Source organism: Canis lupus, chromosome 4 (assembly GCF_048164855.1).
Source record: "Canis lupus baileyi chromosome 4, mCanLup2.hap1, whole genome shotgun sequence".
NCBI classification, from domain to species: Eukaryota; Metazoa; Chordata; class Mammalia; order Carnivora; family Canidae; genus Canis; species Canis lupus.
Window position 1 is genome coordinate 40,019,206 of NC_132841.1, and position 27,651 is coordinate 40,046,856.

Consider the following 27,651-nt stretch of genomic DNA (forward strand, 5'->3'; position numbering starts at 1 on the left):
TAATGAATCATACAGTGAATGATATAAAAAGGAAAAAGCCATATGAACAAAGCCTAACAGATCTTTTGATGACAAAACTAAAATTAAATATGAATCAATAAATAAAAATGACCTAAGTTCACCTATTAAAGAAAGATTTCCAGTCTAATAAATAAAATCTAACTCTATGCTATGTACAAAAATCTCAAAGTGAATTTGATGCTATACTTATCAAAATAAATTTTAACTTAAATATTTTTAAAAGATGTATCTAATATAAAGTATTCAGAAAAACTGAAAATTAAAGGGTAGGCAAAGGTATACTAAGCAAATATAAATAATAATAAAGCTTCATTAATGATTGTAATATGAGACAGGATTGAATTCAGAGAAAAAGCTATGCTTCATTATGATAAAGATTATAATCTGTAATGAAGATCTAGCAGTAAGGAATCCTATTCAAGCAAAACCACAGAAAATATGAGAAAAAACTGATACACATTAGCGAGGACCTTTTTCAATCTTAGAGTAAATGTACACCTACAAAAATAAAAAAAGAAAACAAGACCTAATTAAGATTACCTGATGGAGCATATTATGCAGTCTTAACACAAACAGAAAATATGTCTACTTTTCAAATGCCCAGAGAACATTTAATTAGGTTGTAATAAACATAACAAATGTAAATAAATGTAATCATGTTAGATAGCTAAAAAAAACCTCTTAAATACATCACAAAAAAGAGAAATTAATAACAAAACTAGAAAAATAATAATGTCGACCTTCTGGAAAATTTTAAATATTTCTCAAGCAGTTTTTTTTTTAAGATTTTATTTATTTATTCATAGAGACAGAGAGAGAGAGGCAGAGACACAGGCAGAGGGAGAAGCAGGCACCATACAGAGAGCCTGATGTGGGACTTGATCCCGGGTCTCCAGGATCACGCCCTGGGCTGCAGGCAGCGCTAAACCGCTGCGCCCACCAGGGCTGCCCCTTCTCAAGCAGTTTTTGCAGAGTAAATCAAACCAAAAATTCAGGGGCATCTGGGTGGCTCAGTTGGTTAAGTGTCTGCCTTTGTCTCAGGTCATGATCCCAGGGTCCTGGGATGGAGCCTTCTATTGGGCTCCCTGATCAGTGGGGTGGTCTGCTTCTCCTTTTCCCTCTGCCCCCCTGCTTGTGCTTTCTCGTTCTCTCTCAAATAAATAAAATCTTACTAAAAAACACCCCAAATTTCAAAGTATTCAGAAAACAAATATGACATATCAAAATTTATGACATATAGCTCAAGCAGCTCTCAGGAGAAATTTCAAAAGTTTTTAATTATATTAATGAACAAGAAAGAATAGAAAATAAGTGAATTAAGCATCTAACTGAAGAAATAAGAAGAACTGATGAATTCAAGAGCTGGTTCTTTTTTGAGGGGAGAAGTCGAACTACCTATAACTAACCAATTCAAGAAACGAAGGCAAACACAGTACACATAAAGAAATGAAAATGAAGCATTAGCCACCAATACAGAGGCTATTAAAAAACAAGACAATTTTTATAAATTTGAGGGCATGGAGGAAGTGGATAATTTTCTAGGAATATGTAAATTATCAAAACTGACTCCAGAACAGCTTGTAATCTAACATACAGAGAAAGTTTTCAAAGAGTTAATCACAAAAACATACTAGACCAGATAGTTTCAAAGCTTGTTCTACCAAATCTTTAAGAAAAAGAAACCCCAATTTATTTAAACTGCTCCAGGGAGGAACTCTAGAAAGACTGTTGTATGGCAGCACAGATTTTTAATCTCAATTCCCATTATAAAGACAGAGATTAACTAGAAAACCCATAAACCCATGAAAAACATAACAAGTGACAATGTATCTTCAAAACCCCCAAAATTCAAAAGGGTGGAAACAAACTACCAAAAGCTACAAGACCTGTATGGTATTAACTTTACCAATACTTGTGCAGGATGAGTCAAGGGGATTAATGGGCCTGAGAACAAAAGAGTCTAAAATAGCCAACAAGTTACTCACTGGAAGCCACAGGAGACCAATATGAGAACAGATGAAGCTGTGAGAGATTTGTACAAATGAATAGGGAGTACAAAAATTGAGTACAAGGTGAGTGTGAGAAGCCCCCAGGAAAAAAAAAAAAAGGCCCACAGAAAGATGTTGAGGGGCTTGAGCAGTCTAGCTCTGTGAACTAAAAACTGACTAAATAGGACTCCCTTGTAAGACAGGAACCAGGACTGGCAAGAATCAAAATTGGGCAAGACAGGCACAATAGATATGAAAGAAAGAAATGGTCCAGATAAAAAGGAAGAGGAGCACAAAACAAGAAATTTCAGAAAACAAGCTGCCCTGTGCACCTGCCCAGCCACAAGTTGTTCTTCTTGCCCTCGCTGGACTGTGGGCTAGTGACATACAAGTGTACCAGAGAAATTCCCTCTCATCTTTTGCTTTTGAACATCTTTTGCTTTTGAACATCACTGCTACCTCCAATAAAGGCACTTGCCCACAGGTTCTTTTGGTTTTCTACCCACCTCCCCCAACCCCCCTGCCCCGTCTCCTCCCTACCTGCTTTGTTGAGCCCTCTCCCTTATTGCTCCCTCCATGTGGCTCCCCTGTGGCATGTGGTGACTTTGTTTTTCTAGGGTAAACTTTCTTCCTGATCCTCTCCTGTGTCCCCTTCTTAGGATGGACTGAATCACCATCTCATAAATGAAAGCAAAGCATAGCTTTATATTAACTAAAAACAGAGGACTCTGTAAAGTTTGAAGTTAGAAAAGCTATCCTGAAGTAAACTTTTCAAAGTTTAGAAGAAAGAGTTTTATGTGTATCAAGGTAAAAGAAATCCCAAAAAAAGTTATTGTAAGGAAAAAAAAGAAGATTCCTACAAACAATGAAAGTGTGCCTGAAAGATATATGCAAAAATGACCATATCATACGATTATTATCCCAAATAGTCACAATCCACTATTATTTCAAAATGAACTCAATGATTTTCAAAATGAACTAAAAGACATTAAAGAAAATGTTACATGAAAGAACTACAAAAATCAGAAATAGAAAAACTCAGAAAAGAATGGGAAGAAAAATTTAATTCCTGAAGTTAAGACAAAACTAAAAGAACAAGGTAGCCTACAGAACAGGAGAAGGTATTTCCAAATGTCTTATCAGATAAAGGGCTAGTCTCCAAAATCTATAAAAAACTTATCAAACTCAATACCCCCCCCCAGATAATCCAGTCAAGAAATAGGCAGAAGACATGAACAAACATTTTTCCAAGAAGATATACAAATGGCCAACAGACACATGAAAAAATGCTCAACATCAATCAGCATCAGGGAAATACAAATCAAAACCACAATGAGATATCACCTGATACTGGCCAGAATGGCTAAAATGAACAACTCAAGAAACAACAGATGTTGACGAGGATGTGCAGAAAGAGGAACCCTGCTGGTGGAAATGCAAAATGGTGCAGCCATTCTGAAAAAAAAAAAAAGATGGAGGTTCCTCAAAAAGTTAAAAATAGAGTTACACTATGACCCAGCAATTGCGCTACTAGGTATTTACCTAAAGGATATACACATAGTGATTCAAAGGAGCACACACACCCTAATGTTTATAGTATCAATGTCCACAATAGCCAAACTATAGAAAAAGCCCAAGTGTCCACCAACAGATGAATGGATAAAGAAGATGTGGTATATAAAAACAACGAAATATTACTCAGCCATCAAAAAGAAATGAAATCTTGACATTTTGCAACAATGCAGATGGAACTAGAGGGTATTATGCTAAGCGAAGTCAGTCAGTCACAGTAAGACAAATACCATATGATTTCATTCATATGTGGAATTTAAGAAACAAACGAACATAGGGGAAGGGAAGGAAAAAAGATGAAAATAGAGAGGGAGGCAAACCATTAGGGACGAACTCTAGGAAATAAACTGAGGGTTGTTGGAGAGGAAGCAGGTGAAGGGAAGGGATAATTGGACGATAGGCATTAAAGGGGGGGGGGCACTTGATCCATCAGCTGCATCACTAAATTCTATCCCTGAAACTAATAATACAGTATATGTTAACTAAATACAATTTAAATAAAGCATTTTATTTATTTTTTAAGAGATTTTATTTGAGAGAAAGAAAGAGAGCATGAGCATGAACAGGAAGGGGGCAGAGAGAGAGGGAGCATCAAGCAGGGAGCCTGATGTGGTGCTTGATCCCAAGACACTGAGATCATGACCTGAGTCAAAGGCAGAGCTTAACCCACTGAACCACTCAAGTACCCAATAAATAATTTAAAAAAAGACAAAACTAAAAATACAAGAGCAGCAAATAAACACAATAATGCTTTTAAGAGAAACAGAAGTGCAAAGGAGAAAGATTTTTAAAATAAAAAAAGACAAAATAATTGATCAAAAGTGAATATACCTCAGAAAATACTAAAGATAGGCAAAAGAAGATGCAACCCACAAATATTAAGTCATCAAAAAACAAAACAAAAACACAAATCACAAAACACAAAAACAAAAACAAAGCAAGGGGGCCCTGAGTGAATCAATCAGTTAAGTGTCCAATTCTTGACTTCAGCTCACTTGACAGGCTCTGCACTGGGTACCACAACCAGCTTAAAAAAAACAACAACAAAAAACCAAAGCACAGAAACAGTTCAAATACTAAAAAGGGGGGCGGGGGGATTAAAAAAAATACTAAAAAGATTTTAACTACATATTTAAAGAGCACAGTACACACACGAAAACATCAACCTAAAATGACCAATTCCAAAACAAAGTCTAGTGAAATTACTGAGAATTAAAAGAAAAAGAAAAATCCTATTGACATCTTGGAAAAAGACCAAATAAGTTATCAGGAAAAAAAGTTTCACAACTATTAGCGCCTTTTTTTTTTTTTTTTTGCAACTATTCACTTTTTTTTTTTTTTAAGATTTTATTTATTTACTCATGAGAGACACACACAGAGAGAGAGAGAGAGGCAGAGAGACACAGGCAGAGAGAGAAGCAGGCTCCATGCAGGGAGCCCGACGTTGGACTGGACTCGATCCCAGGTCTCCAGGATTAGGCCCTGGGCTGAAGGCGGTGCTAAACCGCTGAGCCACACCCCGGCTGCCCAACTATTCACTTTTAAATAGCAACATTTTATGCCAAAAGAAAAAAATAAAGAAACATATTTAAAATAAAGAAAATGTGAGTCAAGGATTTTGAGTCTGGTAAAACTGACTTTTTAGATATAAAGAGAATATTTACAAATTTATCAACATACAAAGTCTTTAAATTTAAAACTGAAAAAGTAAAAAGAATCTTTACTTGTAGTGTTAAGTTCCTCCCTCTACCTAACAAAGGAACTGAAAATGATTTCAAAGAACATGAAAGACAGAAATGTGCTGAAATAATACATAAAATATTAAAACAGCAAAAATCCATTTGAAAAAAACATCAAGCAAATTTACCAGGACTTCCTATTTGGGTACTGAATTAATTTATAATTAATTTATAATTTATAATTATATAAAGATATAAATTAACTGACTGCTTAGGAAAATATCAATATTTAGGATTTATTCTCTGCTAAGATTGTTCTTCACATAGATATAATTTTGTTCAAAACAGACTTTTGACCTTTCATAGTGTTAATGTTTTATATAAATATACTGTCCTTAATCCTGTTTCATTTTGTAATGTACTCTATTTTAATGTGTATTTAAAACTACTTTTGAAAAAGTCATTCTGTAAATATTAAAGTTGCACATTCATTTTACCATTCTATAAGCTTACCTAGTCACTGTTTGTCATTTTTCAAAGCTTGCAAAAATAATTACAGACTAGAAATAATCACTGAAATACCATATCATTTGGAATGCTGAAATGGAAAAATTAAACTTATTTTGCTAGCCAATTATATCACAAATAATTATCAGTTAATACTATGTCGTGAACATGCAACTTAAGCATCTGACTAATCTTAATTGGCTTTGTCCTGAACAAAATATTTAATTTTCTAAAATATGAATGATGGATTACAGGAACAAGGTAGAAATAAAACTCTTTTTAAAAAAATTTATTTTATTTTATTTTATTTTTTTAAAGATTTATTTATTTATTTGTTCATGATAGACAGAGAGAGAGAGAGAGAGAGAGAGGCAGAGACACAGGCAGAGGGAGAAGCAGGCTCCATACCAGGAGCCTGACACGGGACTCGATCCCGGGACTCCAGGATCACGCCCTGAGCCAAAGGCAGGCGCTAAACCACTGAGCCACCCAGGGATCCCCTAAAACTCTTTTTAAAAATTTTTAAATGGTTAAGATATAATATGGTAACACTGACTACTAATACTGAGTACTGAGAATTTATGTGCTCAGCAGGGTACTAAGTGCTTTATATGCACTCTTCTCATTTAATCCACCCAATTGTCCATATTTTACAGATGAATAAAAGTAGGTTGAGGGAAATGAAGTCATTTCCCTAGGGTCCTCATGCAGTATGTGGCAGGGCCAGGAGTTAAATCTAGAACTGATTTCAAATACTCTGATTTTAACCACTACAATAAACAAGCTTTTGCTTTTCGAAAACATGATTTTAATTTTTAGACCACTGCTATTGCTAAAGCCACAGAGAAATCTAGTCTTTTTTTTTTTTTTTTGGTAAAAAGATAGGAACAAGACATGCAGATCTAAGGTCCCTTAAAATAAAGAAAATGTTTCAAAGAGGAAGATAAATGCTCAAAACTGTCAAATGTTACAAAGATGTCAAGAAAAAGAAATTCTCAAGTCAGCCTACTGGATGAAGCAAGTAGCACACCACATGTGAACTATTCAGGTCAAATACTACAGGGATGGGTGTCAGATGATAGGGCTAAGTCATGGTGTTTGGGGGTAGTGTGAGCACTGGAACTCAAAGAACTTACTTCAATATCTGGTTTGGCCATTTATTGATTGTATGACTTATGGCAGGTTACTTTAGTACCTTGCCGCGTTTTCAATTCCTCATTTGTAAAGCCAGCATAATACATACCTCCCATACAGAACTGTGAAAGTAGATGACTAACCAACCTTAACAGACAAGTCCTGGATCGTAGTTAAGTACCTGGTAAATACTAGCTGTTGTTCCCTTCCCTAACACCCAAGGAATCCTTTCTGGGCCCTTGATCTCTCGTTTGAATCTTCTCCATTAGCCTTCAAACATGAATGTTGTCAAATTCATGAAACTGTTTTGTCAGGTTCTACATGCATTGCTAATTTAATGATCCCAACTTGTCCTTCAAAAACACTAGAATACTTCACACTTAGTATGAGCACAATGCTGACAAGAGAAACTAATAATTTCAAAGACCGTGAGAAACTTAATTAAGCGCATGGAAGCATTCAATGTGTACTGATTTTTTTTTTTTAAGATTTATTTATTTATTCATTCAGAGAGAGCGAGAGAGAGGCAGAGACACAGGCAGAGGGAAAAGCAGGCCCCATGCAGGAAGCCCGATGTGGGACTCGATCCCGGGTCTCCAGGATCACACCCCAGGCTGCAGGCGGCACTAAACCGCTGCGCCACCGGGGCTGCCCCATGTACTGATTTTTAATTAAAGAAAACACAATCATTTTGGTAGCTGTGAGAGGTATTTCTGTGTAAACAGAAATGAACTATTGCTCACTTCTATCTAAACATCTTGATTTCTTCACAGCAATTGCCACAATGTTATATTTTTTCCTGTTAATTCTTTGTTTCCATTTTTAGACTACAAGCTTATTAGTAAGAGTAGTGACCAAATCTCTATTATTCATCCCTGTGTCCCCAACACTTGGCACATAGCAGGCTTTGAAGAAACTTTGATGATTGAACTTATAGTAAACTAGAAGTTAGAAAAAATATTTTAACAGAAATGTAAAAAAAAATCCAAGATATTTACAATTTTAAAAAATAGGAACAATTTATAGTGTTTGTTACTCTAAAATTCAGGTAAGTAACTAGATAATCATTAAAAAGTAAGCTCTAATTTTTTTTAAGTGACCTGATTGAATACACAGTCAGTATTCTGGGGAAAAATGAACTGGAATAAAATTCTCAAGTAACGGGATCCCTGGGTGGCGCAGCAGTTTAGAGCCTGCCTTTGGCCCAGGGCGCGATCCTGGAGACCCGGGATCGAATCCCACATCGGGCTCCCGGTGCATGGAGCCTGCTTCTCCCTCTGCCTATGTCTCTGCCTCTCTCTCTGTGTGTGACTATCATAAATAAATAAAAAATTAAAAAAAAAATTCTCAAGTAACCTAAGTTTGCCACTCTACACAATGACTACATAAGAACCCATTTTTTTGTTTTGTTTTGTTTTAAATATTTTATTTATTCATGACAGAGAGAGAGAGAGGCAGAGACAAAGGCAGAGAGAGAAGCAGGCTCCATGTAGGGTGCCTGAGGCAGGACTTGATCCCAGGACTCCAGGGTCACACTCTGGGCAGAAGGCAGGCGCGCTCAATCACTGAGCCACCCAGGTATCCCAAGAACCCGTTTTTAAAAGACAGTCCTAGAATAAATATTGCTAAACAAAGAATACATAAAACAGCTGAGCCAATTTTATGATGCTTCAGGGTTTTCATGGATTGCACTATGCTGCAATGTCCTTGGGATGCTACTCATCTGTAAGGTGATTTGCTTCTATGGCAGCTAAGCTCTTGCACCTCTAGAGTTCTCATGTCTATATTAGCTACCTCTCCTTTCTCTGCCAGGTATTGCTCTGCCTGACTTCTGGATGTCTGCCTCTCTGTTCCTCTTCATGGTATATAATCCATTCAGGGAAAAAAACCAGATAATTAAGTTTGCTAAAATCCCACAAAATGTATTACTGAGTAAAACATATAGGTAGGAACCTCTACCAAAGTATAAATTGCAGGCTTGAGAGCTCAGGGATCTTTATTTTTCCCATAAAAGGTTAAAGTTGCTGGAAGTTCACCTTTCCTAAGTGTTAAAATAGTTCAATGATTAAGTCTAAATAACAAATTGTGGTAACCAGCAGCACATATTTATAAATGCAAAACCTGAAAAGACAAAACAACTTGTAAAGAAGAGTAACTACAATAAGAACATTTGAATTTTTCCTTAAAAGAATGTTTAATATCTCCTTAAATCATGTATCTTATGCTACATCTTATTGTTATGAATTTAATATTATTCTTACCAAGAGTATCTTTAATGAGTATTTCAAGCTTCTGCCCCATGTTGGGTCCTCTCTCCTCTCTTGGATTCTGTACTCGGTTTACAATCTCTTGCTTGATGGAGTTGATTACAAACAATAAATTATCTGTAAGACAGAACAAGACACTTGGGACATGTCACTCTAACATGGAAGAATTTGCTTTTTATTGTGTAATTACAGTTATTCAGTTAAAAATGGTGAATTTGTAAGAAAATATTAAGTAGTGATGGTTATGTTTTTTTTAATTTAAATTCAGTTAGTCAACATACAGTAGTACATCATTAGTTTCAGATGTAGAGCTCAGTTACAAGCTTTTTTATCCAAAGAAACTAATTTCAAATGATGTGCCACTTTTGATAACATATTGTAGACATGTATCAATGTCTACTATCCTGTAAGCAACTTGACTTATTTGTCTTTATGGCTTTAAGAACTATAATACCTGTATTGAATCATAGGATCTTAATAAATGTTTATTAAATAAATCAAATGAAGTCCTTCAAGTCTTCCAGAGACAAAACTTTAAAAACAAATATCCCTAAGCTTAAGAAGAGAGTTAATCAAAAGTAAATAGGAGGTAAATAATAAAAAGCAGAAAACAATAAAACACCAGAAACATACAACAGAGAAAGTTAACAATGCCAAAAGTGGTTCCTTAAAAAGGCTAACAAAATTGATAATCTACTCCCATCCCCATCCTCAGCTAAAGAGATCAGTCACCTGTATCTGGAATGAGAAAGGGGGTTATCACTTAAGAATCTAGAGCCATTGAAAGGATAATAAGAAAATGCTATGCCAACAGATTCAACCACTTGGTAAAAATGGTCATATTTCTTGAAAATGTAACTTAACAAAATTGACACTAGAAGAAATGAAAAATCTGAATAGCGTATTTGGAGTAAAGGAATTAATTTAATCAAAAATATTCCCAAAGGAAAACCCAAAAGGTTTCAATGAAAATTTTATCAAATATACAATGAAGAAATTAAAATTGATCTTATTAAACTTTTCAAAAAAGAGGAAGATAGATCATGGCCCAATTCACTCAATAAGGCCAAAATAGCCCGAATATCAAAACCTGGCAAAGATATTACAAAAAAAAAAAAAAAAATCACAGACCACTTTTGAATATAGACACACAAAACCTTAACAAAATATTAGCAACAGAATCCAACTTAAAGTTTTAAAACACAACCTTACAGAATATTTGTAATAGACTCTAATATAAAAAAGAAAATACATCACAACCAAGTAGAGTTTATTCCAAGAATGCAAGGTTGGCTTAAATTCAAAAGTCAATTAAAAAAAAACAAAAAACCACAAAAGTCAATTAATGTAATTCACCATATTAAGAGATAAATATGTGATATATTACCAGAATAAAGGAGAACATGATTGCTCCAAAAGGTGCAAAAAAAGACCACATGATAATATTCAACACCCATTTATAATAAATGAAACTAGGAAAAAAGAGAACTTTACTTCTATTTTATATATTAGCAGCAAAGAGTTTAAAAATAAAATTTCAAAAATGATTCCATTTTTATAGAGCACCAAAAAATATAAAATACCTAGTAATAGATCTAACAAAAGATATTAAGTATTGTATACTGAAAACTATAAAACAAGGCACAGAGAAATTAAAGGAGACCTACAAATGGAAAGAGATACCAAGTTCATGGATTAAAAGACTCCATTTTATTAAGATGGTAATTCTCTCCAAATTGATCTACAGACTAAAAGCACTGGCAATCAAAATTTCAGTAAGCTTTTAATGTAAAAAGTGATACCAAAATTTACATGGTCATGTAAATAACCTAAAATAGCCAACATAACTTTGAAAAAACAAAGTTGTAGGATTAGCAAGAACTTACACTTACCTGACTTAAGATTTACTATAAAACTACAGTAATCAAAATAATTTGTATTCACATAAAAATAGACAAATGATCAATGGGCCAGAATACAGAGTCCAGAAGCAGACTCCTACATATAGGGTCAACTGATTTGACAAAGGTGAGAAAACAACTGAACAGGAAAAGAAAAGCCTTTTTAATGAATGGTGTTTGGTCAACTGGATATTCTTATGGAAAAAAATGAACATCAACTATCACTCCACACCATAAATAAAAATTAACCTAAAATGGATCATAAACCTACATGCAAAACCTAAAACTATACAAATTCTAGGAGAAAGCATGCAGAAAAATATTTTGAAAGTGGCAAAGTTTTTCAGAACACTAAAAATATGAGATATAAAAGGAAAAACTGGCAAATTGGAGTTCATCAAAATTAAAAATTTTTGCTCTTTGGTAGCTCTTGGAGTTACTCTACTTTTCCATGACTTGGTTCATTTTCCAATTGGGGATGTCTTAGGGATGTCCCTTCTCGGTGTGGTCTATACTTATATTTATTTGGGCACTTGATCTTTAGCAGAGTTGATTATGAATTTATTAACTCCTGTGTTTACATTTTGTTAATCCTTCTCCCTCTGCCAAGTAAATTCCATTTAAACATCTTAAGTGGTATAAATTGTTTAATCCTAAAATAAAGGGGTTAAAAAGGCAGGGTATTGTACTGTGCTTAATTCTACACAGTACAAAACATATAATGCAGAATAACTAAGAACTTCAGAATATAAATAAATAAACACAAAGGATAAGAATAACAAAGTAAATTTTTTGTAAAGTTTATTTCATTCTGAGATTATTCCTGTCTCAATTTTTTAATGCCAAAATATCCTTCCTTGTATGAAATTACTGTAGTTGTAGATGATGGTTCTTTTTAATGTCTTCACCTGGCAAAACATAAAGTTGGTAACCCTATACTTTCCAAATCCCAAATTCTTTTTCAAATGTCACTGACTTGTGAATTATAAATTCCAGAAACTAATGGGTTAATAGATGGGTAGTGGATAATAAGTGTTCCACAAAACAATAACAGATTGACTGACAGATATTTCAGGCATCAAGGGCACCATTCTCTTGAGAGATGTACCAGAAACCCCAGGAAGAATTTTCAAACTACACGTGGCAAACTGCATGAGAGCATTTCCTGGGTTCTAAAATGACTTCTTTTTTTTAATTTTTATTTTTTTTTATTTATTTTTTTTTTAAATTTTTATTTATTTATGATAGTCACAGAGAGAGAAAGAGAGAGAGGCAGAGACATAGGCAGAGGGAGAAGCAGGCTCCATGCACCGGGAGCCTGATGTGGGATTCGATCCCGGGTCTCCAGGATCGCGCCCTGGGCCAAAGGCAGGCGCCAAACCGCTGCGCCACCCAGGGATCCCATCTAAAATGACTTCTAAACCAATAGTTAAGGCTGGCTATTCCTCCCCAGAAACTGGAGAAGAGAAGCTAGTTAAGACAAAAGTGGAAGAGAAATAAATGAATGAGAAGATCCTAATTGAGAAGAAAATGGTACCTTTTAAAGATGGGCCTTTTCCTACATGAAAATGAAGAGGCTTGAAGTCAGCTTTAGAAACAAAAATTTAAGACAGCTATCAAAACTCAATTTGAGATAGAACAACACATACTCCTAACCTTTACCAAATCCCCAGGTGTTCTCTACCCCAGAATATATTTATATCATGGATCCAAAGCACGTGTGGAGGGTGTGCATTAGCATATATACAAATACCTAGCCACACAGATATACATAGTCATGGATAGATTAACTGAACAACACATAGATAGATGCCTACAAGTGTCCAAGGAAACACAGACCCAAAAGGCTCCCAATGGCCCACCACATGTCCCTGCAGCTCAAGTCATCTGGTTCTAAAATGAAATATGAATGCCTATGATATTGTAATCATTACGTGTGTGTGTGTGTGTGTGTATACACACACAGAGCTCAAGGTCAGAATGCTTCAACAGCAAGAAAGAATAATATGAAAATGGGTAGATTTTCTTTCCAACAAACCAACTATTGTTTTACCTAATTCATTTACCTGATGAGAGTTCCTGAGTGGCCATTAATATACAAAACCATCAGCTCATTTCACAAGTTGTAAACTTCACAGTAGGAAATCCTCTTTCTGCCCTCACAGATGGAAACAAGATAATCAAGATAAAGAATTAAGAAAACTGCACAAAGTTTACTGAGCACTTACGTGCCAGATGTCCTGCTAGACTTCAGAAAATCTCTGGAAACAAATAATAACTGATCATTTTGCCACTGACCCACTTTCAGATCCGACTTTAGCACGAGAGCTATACAGTGAAGAAGACAATTTTAGAGGCAAAAGAACATATGAACTCTTCCAATACTAGGCTTAAGGAATGGTAACAGAGCAAAGGAAAGGAAAGGAAAGGTGGCTCTTCTTACAGAAGATCAAAACTAGAGCTTTTCAAACCTCTAGTGTGCTGTTAAAGGGTTCCAGGCATTTGAGAGATTAATTCTCTCAGGACACAGGCCTCCTCTCCCATGAGCAGCCTGCTCTGATAAGTTCCGGGATGCCTTAGAGATGATAATTTTTTACATGTGCCATGTTGTGAAAGATTGGGAGGTACTGATCTAAACCAACAGTTCCCAAATAAGTGCTAAGATAGTTGCCTGAGAGTAATATGGGGTAGTGTTAAAAATATGGACTCTTGAGTTCTACTTGCACAGACTGCATATTCCCTCATTGGATCTGGGGAGAAGCCTAGAAATCCATACTTTAGCATATACACAGATGATTCTAACAAGCAATCAAATTTGTAAAACATATCTAAATTATCCACTCAGAGATTACAATAAACACTAGTCAATAAACTGGCTAATGCAGCAACACAACTGTAAAATGAAGTAGGAGATGACTGTGGTCACAAGTAGACAAGCTCTTTAGGGTAGAGAGGAGATTTGGCATGGGGAGCCACAGATACAGACATTCACTAAAAGGAGAACATGAATGAGTAAGAGTGAGTATGTAGCTTATTGAATAAATGAACAAAAAGGAGGCTGGCCTAAAACTTGGCAGAATACAGGGAAAGCAAATAACAGAGCCAAAGAAAAAGAGAGTGATTGGCAAAGTAATAGGAAGTTAATCAAATTCTTAAAAGTTTAGGTTTACCATATTCTGTGTTGAGGCCCCATAATTTCACTTTATTAGCTTCATACTGGGCTTTTTTCTTTAATCGACAAGCCCTGTGAAAGGAAGGAGCAATTAGTTCACTTCTTTTTTTAAGTGAACATTCAGAATATACTTCTTCTTGCTGCTGTCAAACATTTTCTTACAGTAACCAAAAATCACTGCCTATTGATGTTTATAACAAGGAACTCAATTTCCAAAAAAAAAAAACCCACACAACATAATCATTAATCCAAACTGATTCTTAAAAATTTTATCACACATCCAAAAATAAAGTTATGATGAGTACACTAAAATAAACAAAAACTGATAATACCAAGAGAATGTAAAGTGGAACCATCATATGTTGCTAATTGGGATATAAAATACTATGTACTGCTACTTTGAAAAACAGTAATTTTTAAAAATTTACTTTATTACTTCAGAAACCACTACTTTGACAATTTCTTATAAAGTTAAACATATGCTTCTGGGTATTTACCCAAGAGAAATGCAAACTTATATTCACACAATCACCTGTAAGTGAATGCTTATGGTGGCTTTATTCATAATTGGCAAAAGTGAAAGCAATTCCAATGTCCTTCAGTTGGTGAATGGATAAACTGTAGTATATCCTAACAAAGGAATACTATTTCGCAATAAAAAGAACAAACTATTACTCTACTCAACAATATGGATCAACATGAATCTCAAATGCATCATGTTAAATCAAAGAAGCCAAACTCAAAGGGCTACATATAATATGACTACATCTATATGACATTCTAGAAAAAGCAAAACTGTTAAACAAATCAGTGGTTGTGAGGGATTAGAGGTTCACTTTACAAGGAAGCATGAGGAAATTTTTTAATGGATGATGGAAAATATTATCCTGATTGTGGTGGTGTATGATTGGATACATTTGTCAAAACCTATAAAAGTGTAGAAGAGCCTGAGTGGCTTAGTCGGTTAAGCAAAGGACTCTTGGTTCTGGCTTACGTCATGATTTCAGGGTTGTGAGATCGGGCCCTGAATCAGGCTCCAATACTCAACCCGGAGTCCGCTTGGGATTGTCTCCCTCCCTCCCTCTTTGCCCCTCCCCTTGCTTCCACATGTGCTCTCTTTCTCTCTCTCTCTAATAAATAAACAAATCTTTTAAAAATGCATAAAGGTATACATTAAAAGGGATATACTTTATCTCAAATAAATTATACTCAAATAAACTGACTTACCACAAAACAGAAAAAATGAAACTATGATAAGATTTTTCATTGTTATAATGCACTTGAGTCCATTCACCTCCCCCTCAACTTTTTTTTTTTTTTTTTAATTCATGAAAGACACAGAGAGAGGCAGAGACATAAGCAGAGGGAGAAGCAGGCTCCCTGCAGGGAGACTGATACAGGACTTAATCCTAGGACCCCAAGGAACATGACCTGCGCCAAAGGCAGATGCTCAACCACTGAGCCACCCAGGCACCCCTACCTCTCTCCTTTAAAAGCATAATACCATCTTTTGGTATTATGAAGCATAAACAAAGCATAAATACTGTATTTTCAAAGGAAAAACTATAATCCTCTCATTGTAATATTTATAAAAGCATATTTCTGAATAAATGGTTGACGATCATCTATAAAAGCTCACTGAAAGTCTAACCTCACCGCCTAGACTTTATTTACACAGGTGAATGTGATTAGCATTTACCTGGAAGCCAGTTTATTTTTTTCCTTCCTTGACCTTGGCCGGGCTGTTAAGGGAAGCTCACTGACTGGAGTCAGATCGCTAATCACCTTATTCAGTTTCCGTAGTTCATTGCCTATCTGGAGTAGTTTTTTAGGATTTGGAGTCAGGTCTTCTACGTCAGTTCTCCGTGACTTCTTTACCGCATATTTTCCTAGAGATGGTTTAAAGAAGTCTGTAAGTTAGATCATTTTATTTCATGAAAGATATATTCTACAGCCATATTTTAAAACATTTCTTCCTCCCCTCTTTTTTCTTTTTTAGAAGTTTTCACATGTTTCAGAAGTCTCAGCACATTAACGGTCTATGCTAAAAGGACTAGCCTCCTCTCCTTCCCACCTTGTGAATGTAAGAAATAGGGGAAATATGGCACAGCTCTAGTCTTTGCCAAGTTCTTCTCCACCTTAAAGTTTCTAGCCCTCGTAGGACAGAATCTTAATTATATGCATGGTAGTAACAAGCATCTCAAACCTCAGGACTGGAGTGTAAGTTTGCTGCACCCAAAAATCAGGGCTAGGGTAGAATATACACCCAGAAAAGAAATAGGAGATCTTACTGGAACCAAGATGTTTTGAGGCTATGACCGAAAATTTCTCAAACATATACTCTGGTGCTGGACTCAAAAAGGCCAACAGATAAGGACTGCTTTTTTTGAAAGCTCTTCTTTGATTAGTTTGATAAATAACATTACAGAAGACTCAGGGGTCTTGCCCTATCACTGCAGGCAAGAGAGATGGCCCTGTCCTCTGAACTACAATTCACCAAACAACTTTCCTAGTACTCGTTATGTGCTACCTAAAGCTATTTGTTGGACCTGTCTTTTCATTTCTCATAGAAAACTGATCTGAAGGCAAAAACTAGGTCTATTCATTGAGAAACAGTAGAGTACAGAAAGAGTGCCAGTGGAAAGGGAAAATGAGGCATAAACATACTTCTGATATAATTCCTGTGTCAAAACAAAATTGCTTAGCAACTTACAACTGTAGCATGAGAGATTACTAAAACTGTTGAGTGCCAAGCTTACTAGCGCCCTCCCTCTTTTCAGTACAGATTTTGGATCATAAAAAAATAAAAGAAGAAATCCTATTTAATTACATCTTCCTAGGTTCATAATTGGAAACTTGGCCTAACGTTATAGGCTTCTCCTGACTCCTACCATTCAACTCTTCTCTCTCCATTTCTTTTCTCTACAATTATTCCCTTTCCTCTCTCTCCTCTTCCCATCCACCATTTGATTCCAATCTCCCTGTTTACATTTCAGCCTGGAGACAGGACAAGAATGGAAGAGAAAGATGCTGGAGTCCATTCCCTTTCTCCCCAACCCTTCTGGTTTATTGCAACTGTGGCAGGTCCAGGTATCAATCAGCAGGCTCCTGGTCATTTCCTGGGTAGGATAAGTAGAATAGGAAGTGATAGAAATCACTTCTGCACAGACCTTCCTCCCTGTTTAAGTGATGGCTCTCACCACTGGTAAAAGCTATTCGTGAGTGTCTGCAATGATAGCAAATATAGCAGCTCTACTGTTCCCCTCTCTCCATTTTGGTAGTAAAGGCTGAATACGTAACTAAGAATTTACACGGAGTAAATATTATGGTTTATGATTTCTATTTAAAGTGACACTTTAAAATTGACAATTCCCACTTACCATGATGTAAGCCATTTTTCTGATACATATTACTTGGCAAGGTGTCTCGGTTCCATTCAGATGGCCTCAGCATCCTCTCTTGCTGTGATGGGGTGAGCTGTTCACTATACTCCCAGAAGTACCTTCTTTTACCTCTCTTCCGAGAAGATATTGAAGTCATCTCCTTCAAGTCTTCCACAGAATCATTTTCATAGCCTTAAAAAAAAGAGGAGAGCCCCCCGCCCCCAATTTTTTAAGTTCCACAAATTTCAATAAAGCAATCAGGGCAAATAAAAAGGTCTCTTCTATTTGTCACCTGATATATTTCCTTTCATCTGAAAATATCATTGGCATGTCAAAGATAACAGACCAGGTCTATAGTGATTTTAAATATGGAGATCTCGAAGTCATAAAATATTCAGAGATTACTAACAGAGATAACTATATTGTTTATCCTAATATTTCTCTTTGGTTTTTGTAAGTTAGTATATGACATCTTTTTTTTGTATCTTTAGATAGGCTCTCATGAGAGAATAATGAAATATATAGCTCAGGATCCCTGGGTGGCGCAGCAGTTTGGCGTCTGCCTTTGGCCCAGGGCGCGATCCTGGAGATCCAGGATCGAATCCCACATCGGGCTCCCAGTGCATGGAGCCTGCTTCTCCCTCTGCCTATGTCTCTGCCTCTCTCTCTCTCTGTGACTATCATATAAAAAAAAAAAAAGTAAAATATATAGCTCTAGGAATGTCAAATGTACCATTAGATCGTGGTACTAAGATACTACACTATGATTTAAATGCCTTCCTCCTAAAATTTATGCATCTAAAACATTCCCAGACAGGTATGTGCATTTCTAAGATGGTATCCTACCATATAGAATTTTGTGAGGCAGTAGAGGGCTTTGCTGCCTACCTCCTAACCTACCCCTTTTGTAAAAGTATGAGAGTTCTTGCACAGGCTCTCAAATAAAAACATATATGCCTAGTCTAATATTTTACTGGAAGCAATCTGCATTTACTTCACTTTTTAAGAAGTTATTTTCCTTATTAATGGGAGTTTCAGAAAATACTTAATTCTAAGCTGCTAGAACTGCTGGTCAGACCTCACGCAGGATGACCTACAAATCTAAATATCCCCAGAGAATGCCCACCTTAGTATACTCCACACATCATTACTGCTAGGTACATGGGGGAGTGGAGATGAGCCCCATATAGGATGTATATAACCCTAAGGTGACAGGAAAAGTTAGGCAGCATTAGCCAAGCAAAATGACCACTTTTTTCTCCTAAAAACATGATTCCTCGGGAACTGACACTAAGAAAGTGATGACATCTGCACGTTTTGGAAAAAGGAATTTCAGAATTTTACCAGGTTTTCTTCAAGAGATTAAGAATCAGAAACATGGCTCCATTTATATGACATTCTGTAAAAGGCGAAACTATAGGAAAAACTAAAAAGTGATTGCCAGGAGGTGGGGGTGGAGGGAGCCATGGAGTTTAACTCCAAGGAGTTATGGAGTTCCCTGGAACACAAGGGAAATTTGAGGGGTGATCAAACTCTTCTGTTTCTCGATGCTGGTAGTGGTTACCACCACTACATGCACTTGTCAATCTCACAGAAATGTACACTTAAAGAAGGGTGAATTTTCATACTTATACTTATTATACTTCAATTAACATAACCTTTCAATTCGGAAACCAGAATGATTTCAGGGCAACAATCAAGAGAAGCTTCTGTAGCACTGCTGGTATTAACAGAATTAAAGCGCACATGTGGTAGTTTAAAACGATATGGCAAGGAGTGTGACAGTCAACTTTAGTTTCTTAAGAAATGATGCATAGGGCACCTGGGCAGCTCAGTCAGTTAAGTTTCTGCCTTTGGCTCAGGTCATGATCTCAGGGTCCCGGGATAGAGCCCCACATCAGGCTCCCTGCTCAGTGGGGAGTCTGCTTCTCTCTCTATCCCTACCCCCTGCTCATGCTCTCTCACTCTCTTCCTCAAATAAATAAAACATTTTTAAAAATTAAAAAAAAAAAAAGAAATGATGTACAAGTTGAGCCACAATTGTTTCTAGAAGTCTGATTTTTAAAAAAATCGTGTTAGATAAAGCAGTAACTTTGGCCTATTTATTTGTGCCAATGTGATACTTTAAAAGGATTTCATCTTGTTCCAGCAATCAGCCTAGCTTTGGGAAAGGTGCAAGGGCCACATTGTGCCACCAGAAATGGCTTTTTCAAAACGCCTGGCACCCCCAGGCCAAGAAAAACTTACTGGTTCGAAGAAACTATTGGCTCACACAGATTAACCAAGAATGGCTTAACACAGGCAGACAGACCAACAAAACCACTCCCAACTTCCTACCAGTGTCAAGAACTGGCATTCCACAAAAAAAAACCAAAACAAACAAACCAAAATAGACTCACAGATACAAAAAACAAACCACAGATAAGCTACAGAAGGGGAAGTGGCTGGGGGGTGGGGTGGTTGGGCAAAATAGGTAAAGGGGATTAAGACGTATAAATTTCCAGTTACAAAATAAGTAAGTCATGGGATATAAATTACAACTTAGGGAACAGTCAATAATAGTGTAATAATTTTGTATGGTGACAGATGGCAACTAGACTTAATGTAGGGATTATTTTGTAATGTATAAAAATGTTGACTCACTATACTACACACTGAAATTAACATCATATATCACCTATACTTTAATTAAAAGACAAAAATTTTAAAAATAAGTAAACAAAACAAAACAAAGAAAACAAAAAAAACCAACCCTTTGTATGGTGGCAGACCGTAACTAGACTTATCATGGGGATCATGTTGTAATGTATAAAAATATCATCATTATGATGCATACCTGAAACTAACAGGATTTTATATGTCAATTATACTTCAATAAAAAATAAAAAAAAAACTAGTATTCCATATTTAAATCTACCCTAGCCCAAAGAATAAGGGAAACTTTTTTCATATACAGCTTCCTCAGGCATCCCATCCCTCTGACAATTTATTTGATGCTCTCCCCTACTTAGCAACTCCCCTCAGGTGGCTTGGATTTTTGGCAAAACTCTGTTCTTCTCATTTAATGTACTTACACATATTTCATTTAAGACTTCCAAGAGTACAGTAAAAAAAAGACGTTATTAACTCCATTTACAAAAAGAAACATGCTCATGGAGGCTTTAAGTGATTTGGCAGAGCTTGAACTGACTCAGTCCCATGCCTCAAGGAGTCTAGCTTCTATTAGGCTTCTCACTCTTCCTGTTCCCATCTAGTGAAATGGTTTAAGTGGATTTTTCTTCACATATATCCCATGTTAAATTCAAAGAATAATGAAGATTTTCATTTCTTCTGTCCCACTAAAATTAGTTATCAGTTTTATCTATGGTCAGTCTTTTCCAAAACAGCATTTAAGGGCCATCAGCTTCCTTTGACTTAACATTTTAATATTTTCTAATAACATACACCATAAATTCACCATAACACAAACGCACACAATGGGTTTCTTAAAGATGGCCACTTTTCTTTTCTTTTTTTTTTTTTTTAAGATGGCCACTTTTCAATACAGAGAGCACCATGAGCAAGTAGAATGCAGAACAATTATATTCCCAGATCATTGGTCTAGCATTTAAGGTAATTAAATATTTCTCAAAGTATGTTTTAAGGAACACTATTATCATAAGATATGCCTTCATCCCCAAGTGAGTTCCACGGTCAAATAAGGTTTAAGAAAACTCTTCATCCTGCATATCTCTCTTGCCAACTCATACTACACACAAGCAGATTAAAAGACTAAGAAATCATAACAGTAAATAAACCCACTCAACTCTAAGTTCCATTAAGACAAGGGTCATGTCTGTTTTGCTCATCTCTGGATAGGCAATACCTAATACAGTGCCTGAAAAAGAAGTAGGCACTCAAAATTTTTTTCTTTTAACCAATTACTTGTTTAATGCAAAATTTCCCATGAAGCCTTTTCTCTTTTCTTTTCATTTGCTTGAACACCATACTGATTTAACTCATTCCTTCTTGACATGATTATTAAATAGAAGTCAAAAAGGCTATATTCATTCTGTAAAATTCTTTTTTTTAAATATTTTTTTAATTTTTATTTATTTATGATAGTCACAGAGAGAGAAAGAGAGGCAGAGACACAGGCAGAGAGAAGCAGGCTCCATGTACCGGGAGCCCAATGTGGGAATCGATCCTGGGTCTCCAGGATCGTGCCCTAGGCCAAAGGCAGGCGCCAACCCGCTGCGCCACCCAGGGATCCCTCATTCTGTAAAATTCTAATCACACATCTCTGTTTAGTTCAGACTACTGATAAAGTCAATTGTAAAAATATTAATACAGACTACAAAATAAACTTTCATTCTGGGGGCCCAATTCCTAGTATTATACAACCATGTAATCCCAATGACCCCAAAGAGTCACAGCCTGCCCACAGAATAGGCTCTATTAAAATTTGGGAGCAAAGCCAGAGTAGGGACTGAAACTCTTTTTTTTACACCTTTCCTGGAGCTTTGTAGGCTCAGGCACTGTTGTAGCCAACTGCCAAGAAACAGCATCAAGGGAGCTAGTCAACACAAAAGGGCTTTTGTAAACTGCTGCAAATTAAACCAATCAACCTACTCTAAAACTAGCACTCTGAAGAAACTATAACTATCCCCACTTTTCTGCTTCAAAGAATTTCTTCCTGCTTCTCACGAATAATTCATTTTTGCATTCCTGAAGTCACTTGTTTAGCTCTTTCTTCCAAGAAAAAGGAAAATTTTCATTAGCCAATGTGAATAAAGCCCAAATAATACCAGAGAACTGTGTTGACATTGTGGTTAAATCATGTCACATTCATTAACATTTGTGAAAACTGGGCAGCCCGGGTGGCTCAGCGGCTTAGCACTGCCTTCAGCCCAGGGCTTGATCCTGGAGACCCAGGATCGAGTACCGCATCGGGCTCCCTGCATGGAGCCTGCTTCTCCCTCTGCCTGTGTCTCTGCCTCTCTCTCTCTCTCTCTCTCTCATGAATAAATAAAATATTTTAAAAAAAATTTGTGAAAACTGCCCAAGTAATACTAACCAAAGAGGCTTTACTTCAAGTCAACTGGAAGTGAGTGAATTAAATACCATCCAAACATTTAGCATTGTTAAACAGAGCCAAGAGGAGAGTTTTACCAGCCAATGCATCTGTTTCAAAGTAGTGTTGGTTAACACCAAGAAGCTCACAAATCGGGATTCTTCTACCAGAGACAAGGCAAGAGAATGTGGCATGACAGGACAACACCAACTATAACACTGGTCCCCCTTCCCTATGAGAGTCTAAAGGCTGACAAAACGGAAATGAGAGTCAACTTACTAAGTGATCTCTCTTCACAGACCTACTCATCTCTCAACACAATTTATCCAGGTAAAAACACATTAAAAGATAAAGGGTGAGTTGAAAGCCAAAGAAAAGCAAAACTACAACCAGAAGTGAGGTAGACAGTACAGTCCTTGTAGACAGTGGAATTTACTGACTCCCTCTGATTTACATGTTCCTTTGAGCACCCACAGGGAAAAACTCCTCTTTCTCCACACTTTCTATTTCCCTTAGTTATTACCCATCTCGTCTTTGTCTCACCCTTCCCCTACCTCCTACCATGATCCTAAATATGGAACTCAAAGCAACAGCACTGATTGGTGAGACCTTAAAGACCACTCATAGCACTCTGGTCTTCCCATGAGAGGGAGCTATATAACTCAGCACTAGCTATAAAGACAACCTTCCCTGAAACTTCTCAAAGCAGATTTTTAAAAGATTTTTTTTAAAAATGTATTTATGAGAGCGAGAGAGAGAGAGAGAGAGAGAGGCAGAGACGTAGGCAGAGGGAGAAGCAGGTTCCCTGTGGAGAACATGATGTGGGACTCAATCCCAGGGGCCCGGGATCACGAGCCCGGGATTGAGCTACAGGTAGATGCTCAATTACTGAGCCACCAGGTGTCCCTACAGATTTTATTTTAAGTAATCCCTACACCCAACGTGGGGCTTGAACTCACAACTCTGAGATTAAGAGTCACATGGTCAACAAACTAAGCCACCCAAAGTGCCCCTCGAAGCAGATTTTATTAATTTGTTAAGAGGAAAATTTTTCTAAGTAGAGAAAATAATTGTTCTATCTAGAGTTCTAAAGTAAACCAAAAAAAGGCATAAGCCCTTTTCCACCAGATTAAAGTACCTTTTCTGTACTTGAAACTCTACCCAAGTCAAACAACTTGATTGTGTCCAAGACACAAATCTAAGCATTTGTGTAATAGATTTCACTAAAGGAAAGTCTTTCAGCAGTAGTAGTACTTTACTGGCTACAATATAGCTACTATGCCTTAAAAACCTTTCTGAAAATTAAATACCAATCTTTACACTGCCAAAAATTCCAGTAATTATAACAAAAGGGGTCTCTGACAATTTCTAAGGTTTTAAAAATAACTTATTTTTACGTACAAGTTACAGCATCAACACTATTTTTGAAGAAAATAATTTTGAAGAAAACTTTGAATAACTTTTTTAAAAATTTGAAGATCTTCGCTTCTTTCTGCATTTTAAACTGTGTGCCACTTGGCAATACCATTTTCATAAATACTGCACAAGCCAACAGTGGCAACAGCCCAAGCATGTAAATGCTAAATGAAGTGAACCAGTTCCCACAAGTTTCATTTTCTTTTTCCCTTTTATTTATATGTACTGTATATAAATAAAGCAGAGTATCCTTCATGCTCATTAAATTACAGCATGTATTTTTCTTAAATGGAAAAATACTGTGTGAATGGAAAGATGGCAGACACGAAAAAGCGCTTTTTTTACATTATTCATTAAGTAGGCCTTGTTGGTTATAAGCATGAGTAATATAAACCATCATTACTTGGTTTACCATGTGGGCACTCCTAACCTGCCTCAATTATAATAGAGGGACATGTATATAAATAGAACATTTTTTTAATCGATCAATTCTTGGCATCTTTGCACAGCTTCTCAGAGAGTAACAAATTAAGTCCCTTAACATAAGATAAATTAAGAAGCCCTCGAAGAATCAGCCTATGAATCACTATATGAGCAAAAGTGATTATTTTAGAACTGCCTGAATAGAAAAAAAGCAATTATATATCTGAGCCAAGATATTAATTGAATATCTTGAATTGAATCCCCAAACTAAGATAAAGAAACCATCGATATCTCAATAGGAGAAAGGTCAGTTTGGTAAGCCTCCAAGCATTGCCATACCTGGCTCAGAGAAAGTGTCACTAATATCATCATCTTTGTCATCTTCATAATCCTCTTCCTCTTCTTCTTCCTCCTCATTTTCAGAAAGTTCATGCTCACTACCAAATCCTTCATCATGGTCCTCATCATCAACATCCTCCTCGTCTTCCTCATCTTCTTCAGGACTGCATTTGGTTGGCTGTTCACCCAAGTTGTCGGAGACAAAAAGGGAGTAATTGTGCTCTTCTTTTTTCTGGGATGAATCTGAGACCAATGTGCTGGCAGAAAGGCTGCTACTCTCTCCCGCTGCAATTGACCCAGGACCCTCCTGGGACAGGGGACTGAGTAATAGTTCCTGGGTTTCTTTAAAAGGCAAAGCTGGAGTGGCATGACCCTGAAGAGGCTCCATCCCTTTTTTCTCTGGTCTCTTTGCTACTGCACCACAGTAGCAGGTATTCTCCTTTGCTGCATCTGCGTGAATCTGGCTCAACAAGGGCCGGCTCTGCTGCACTGGGTTGATCTTTACCTTTGCCTTTTTTACATAGTCTTTACATTCAACATGAAAGTTCACCTTTTCGTTATGATACATGTTGGTCTTCACCATGATCTGTGTGCTTGAAGTGGGTTTACTTGCTTTTTGGACACAGTCTGACAAAGGGACCTCAGCCTGAAGAGTCTTAGAAGAACACACAGGGGCAGCTGCTCTGTTTGAGATCTTTTTACTAGGGAATGAAGAGGGCAAGGGATTCTGTTTGACACTGAAAAGTGAATCAGGGTAATAAAGGGAATCGGAAACAGACTGAGAATCCTCACTATTCAGCTGGGCCAGAGTTGGAGTTTTACTTATGACCTCTTCATCTTGGTAAGGGCTAGAAAAGTCATCAAGACCCAAGTAATCCACTTCTTTTGTTCCCCAGATGTCACAGCTAGTTAGTTTGGTGTACTTTGTTAAGTCTTCACAGTATGTATCCCACTGTTCCCAGTTTGAGGTCAAGGCACCCTCATTATCCAGGACATCTGTGAAAGACTCCAGATTTTCAATATCTTTGCAGTCCTCCAAAGAAAGGAAGTTGTCTCTAGGATTCTGTTGATAGTTCATCTCTCTATCCTGAGAAAAGTTTAAAAAAATTACACACCATATTTTAGGAAAGAAATATTCACCTCCATCCTCACACCCATGTACCAAATTGATAAATCATTACTTGACCTCTGTTCTGTTTTATTTTAAGATAAAGGCTATTTACATGTCACTTTACCAGTCCATATAATATCATTTCCTTGGGCAAGGAAAAAAAAGGGGGGGGGGGAGAGAAATATGTCCCTTGAGAGGCTTAGGTATGGTCTAAATATCAAGGGCTCTTGAACTTTACTATAAACACTCTTCCTGAAAAAGGTTTACATTTCCTGATCTTTGACTTAGAAGGATTTGGGGATCTCCTTTGAAATAAGTTTCAATTACAAAGCAAATAATGAAGACCTTACCTTAATCACAGAAGAATCTGTCTTCTTAAGTGAGAACTGAAATATAGAGGCAAAGTGCAAACCAAAGAAGAGTTGAAACTCCATCACAGAAGGATAAGATCTTTGGTAAGCCCTTGTTAACAACGCCTGGGCATGGGAACTACAATACTCCTCAGGAGTGTGATACGCCTCATGAATAGAGATAGGATTTAAAAAATGTCAGTGAGACTGTGCAGCCATTAAAAAGAATGCAGTAAAGAATGCAGTCTAATGTACTAGCATGAGAGGCTGCTCACCATATGTCTTTACATTAAAAGGATTAAGTTACAGAATACTGTATCTATGAATGTGTCATCCAATTTAAAATACTCATATATTTATATATGAACAGAAAAACTCTGTTAGGAGTACTTATCTTTGGGGAATAGGTTTAGAAGGTGGAGGTTCAGGAAGGAAATGAGGAAATTTTCATTTTTCCAGTTTGTTTTGTCCCGCTTTGATTTTTCCATTTATTTGGGGCTATTCTTGTTTAGTTTTTGCATATGTGTGTGTGTGTGTGTGTGTTCTAACAGCTTTAACGAAGTACAGTTTGCAGACCACAAAATTCAATACACAAAATTGTATTAAGTGTACAATTCAATGATTCAGTTTTCATATACTTCCATGTTGCTTAAGCCATAATTAAAGTTATTTTTTAAATGTTCTTAGGAATCGCAGGTGTCTATTTTTCTTAAGAATAAGTGATAAGGGGGCAGCCCCGGTGGCGCAGCGGTTTAGCGCCGCCTGCAGCCCAGGGTGTGATCCTGGAGACCCGGGATTGAGTCCCACATCAGGCTCCCTGCGTGGTGCCTGCTTCTCCCTCTGCCTGTGTCTCTGCCTCTCTCTCTAGCTGTGTCTCTATGAATAAATAAATAAAATCTTAAAAAAAAAAAAAAAGAATAAGTGATAAGTATACTACTTGGAATTGCTATTTTTACCTCACATTCTCTGTGTTATATGCTTTGCTCAGTGTTATCATTTCTAAATATCTCCGTTGAAGAGTCCTCTAGGGGTTAGGTATATCAAAAAAGACAGCTTCCCATCCTCATCAGCAAAAACTGGACTTGAAGATATTTAGATATACTTTCCTCTCACATTTTTTCTTACGTGTATGTGCACATACATGTATATAAAAATACCATATTTATTTGTATAATCATATACACATTTTTAAATTGCAGTATAAATAACATACACTGTTATATTAGTTTTAGGTGTACAATATAGTGATTCAACAATTCTATACATTACTCAGTACTCATCATAGTTAAGTATACTCTTAATCTCTTTCACCTGTTTCACCCACCCCCTCACCCA

General features: G+C 36.5%; 1 protein-coding gene across 2 annotated transcripts in view; it reads right to left on the reverse strand.

Annotated features, from left to right (window-relative positions):
• The window catches only part of CREBRF (CREB3 regulatory factor), a 54,801-nt gene that overhangs the window by 5,262 nt on the left and 21,888 nt on the right, over window positions 1–27,651 (reverse strand). For both annotated transcript variants that reach the window (XM_072824124.1, XM_072824126.1), the window contains exons 4-8: window positions 24,856–25,942; window positions 17,622–17,816; window positions 15,941–16,130; window positions 14,240–14,313; window positions 9,163–9,285 (exon numbers count right to left, since the gene is read on the reverse strand). In XM_072824124.1, coding sequence (XP_072680225.1) covers window positions 9,163–9,285; window positions 14,240–14,313; window positions 15,941–16,130; window positions 17,622–17,816; window positions 24,856–25,942 — 1,669 coding nt within the window. The remainder of the gene's footprint in view (window positions 1–9,162; window positions 9,286–14,239; window positions 14,314–15,940; window positions 16,131–17,621; window positions 17,817–24,855; window positions 25,943–27,651) is intronic.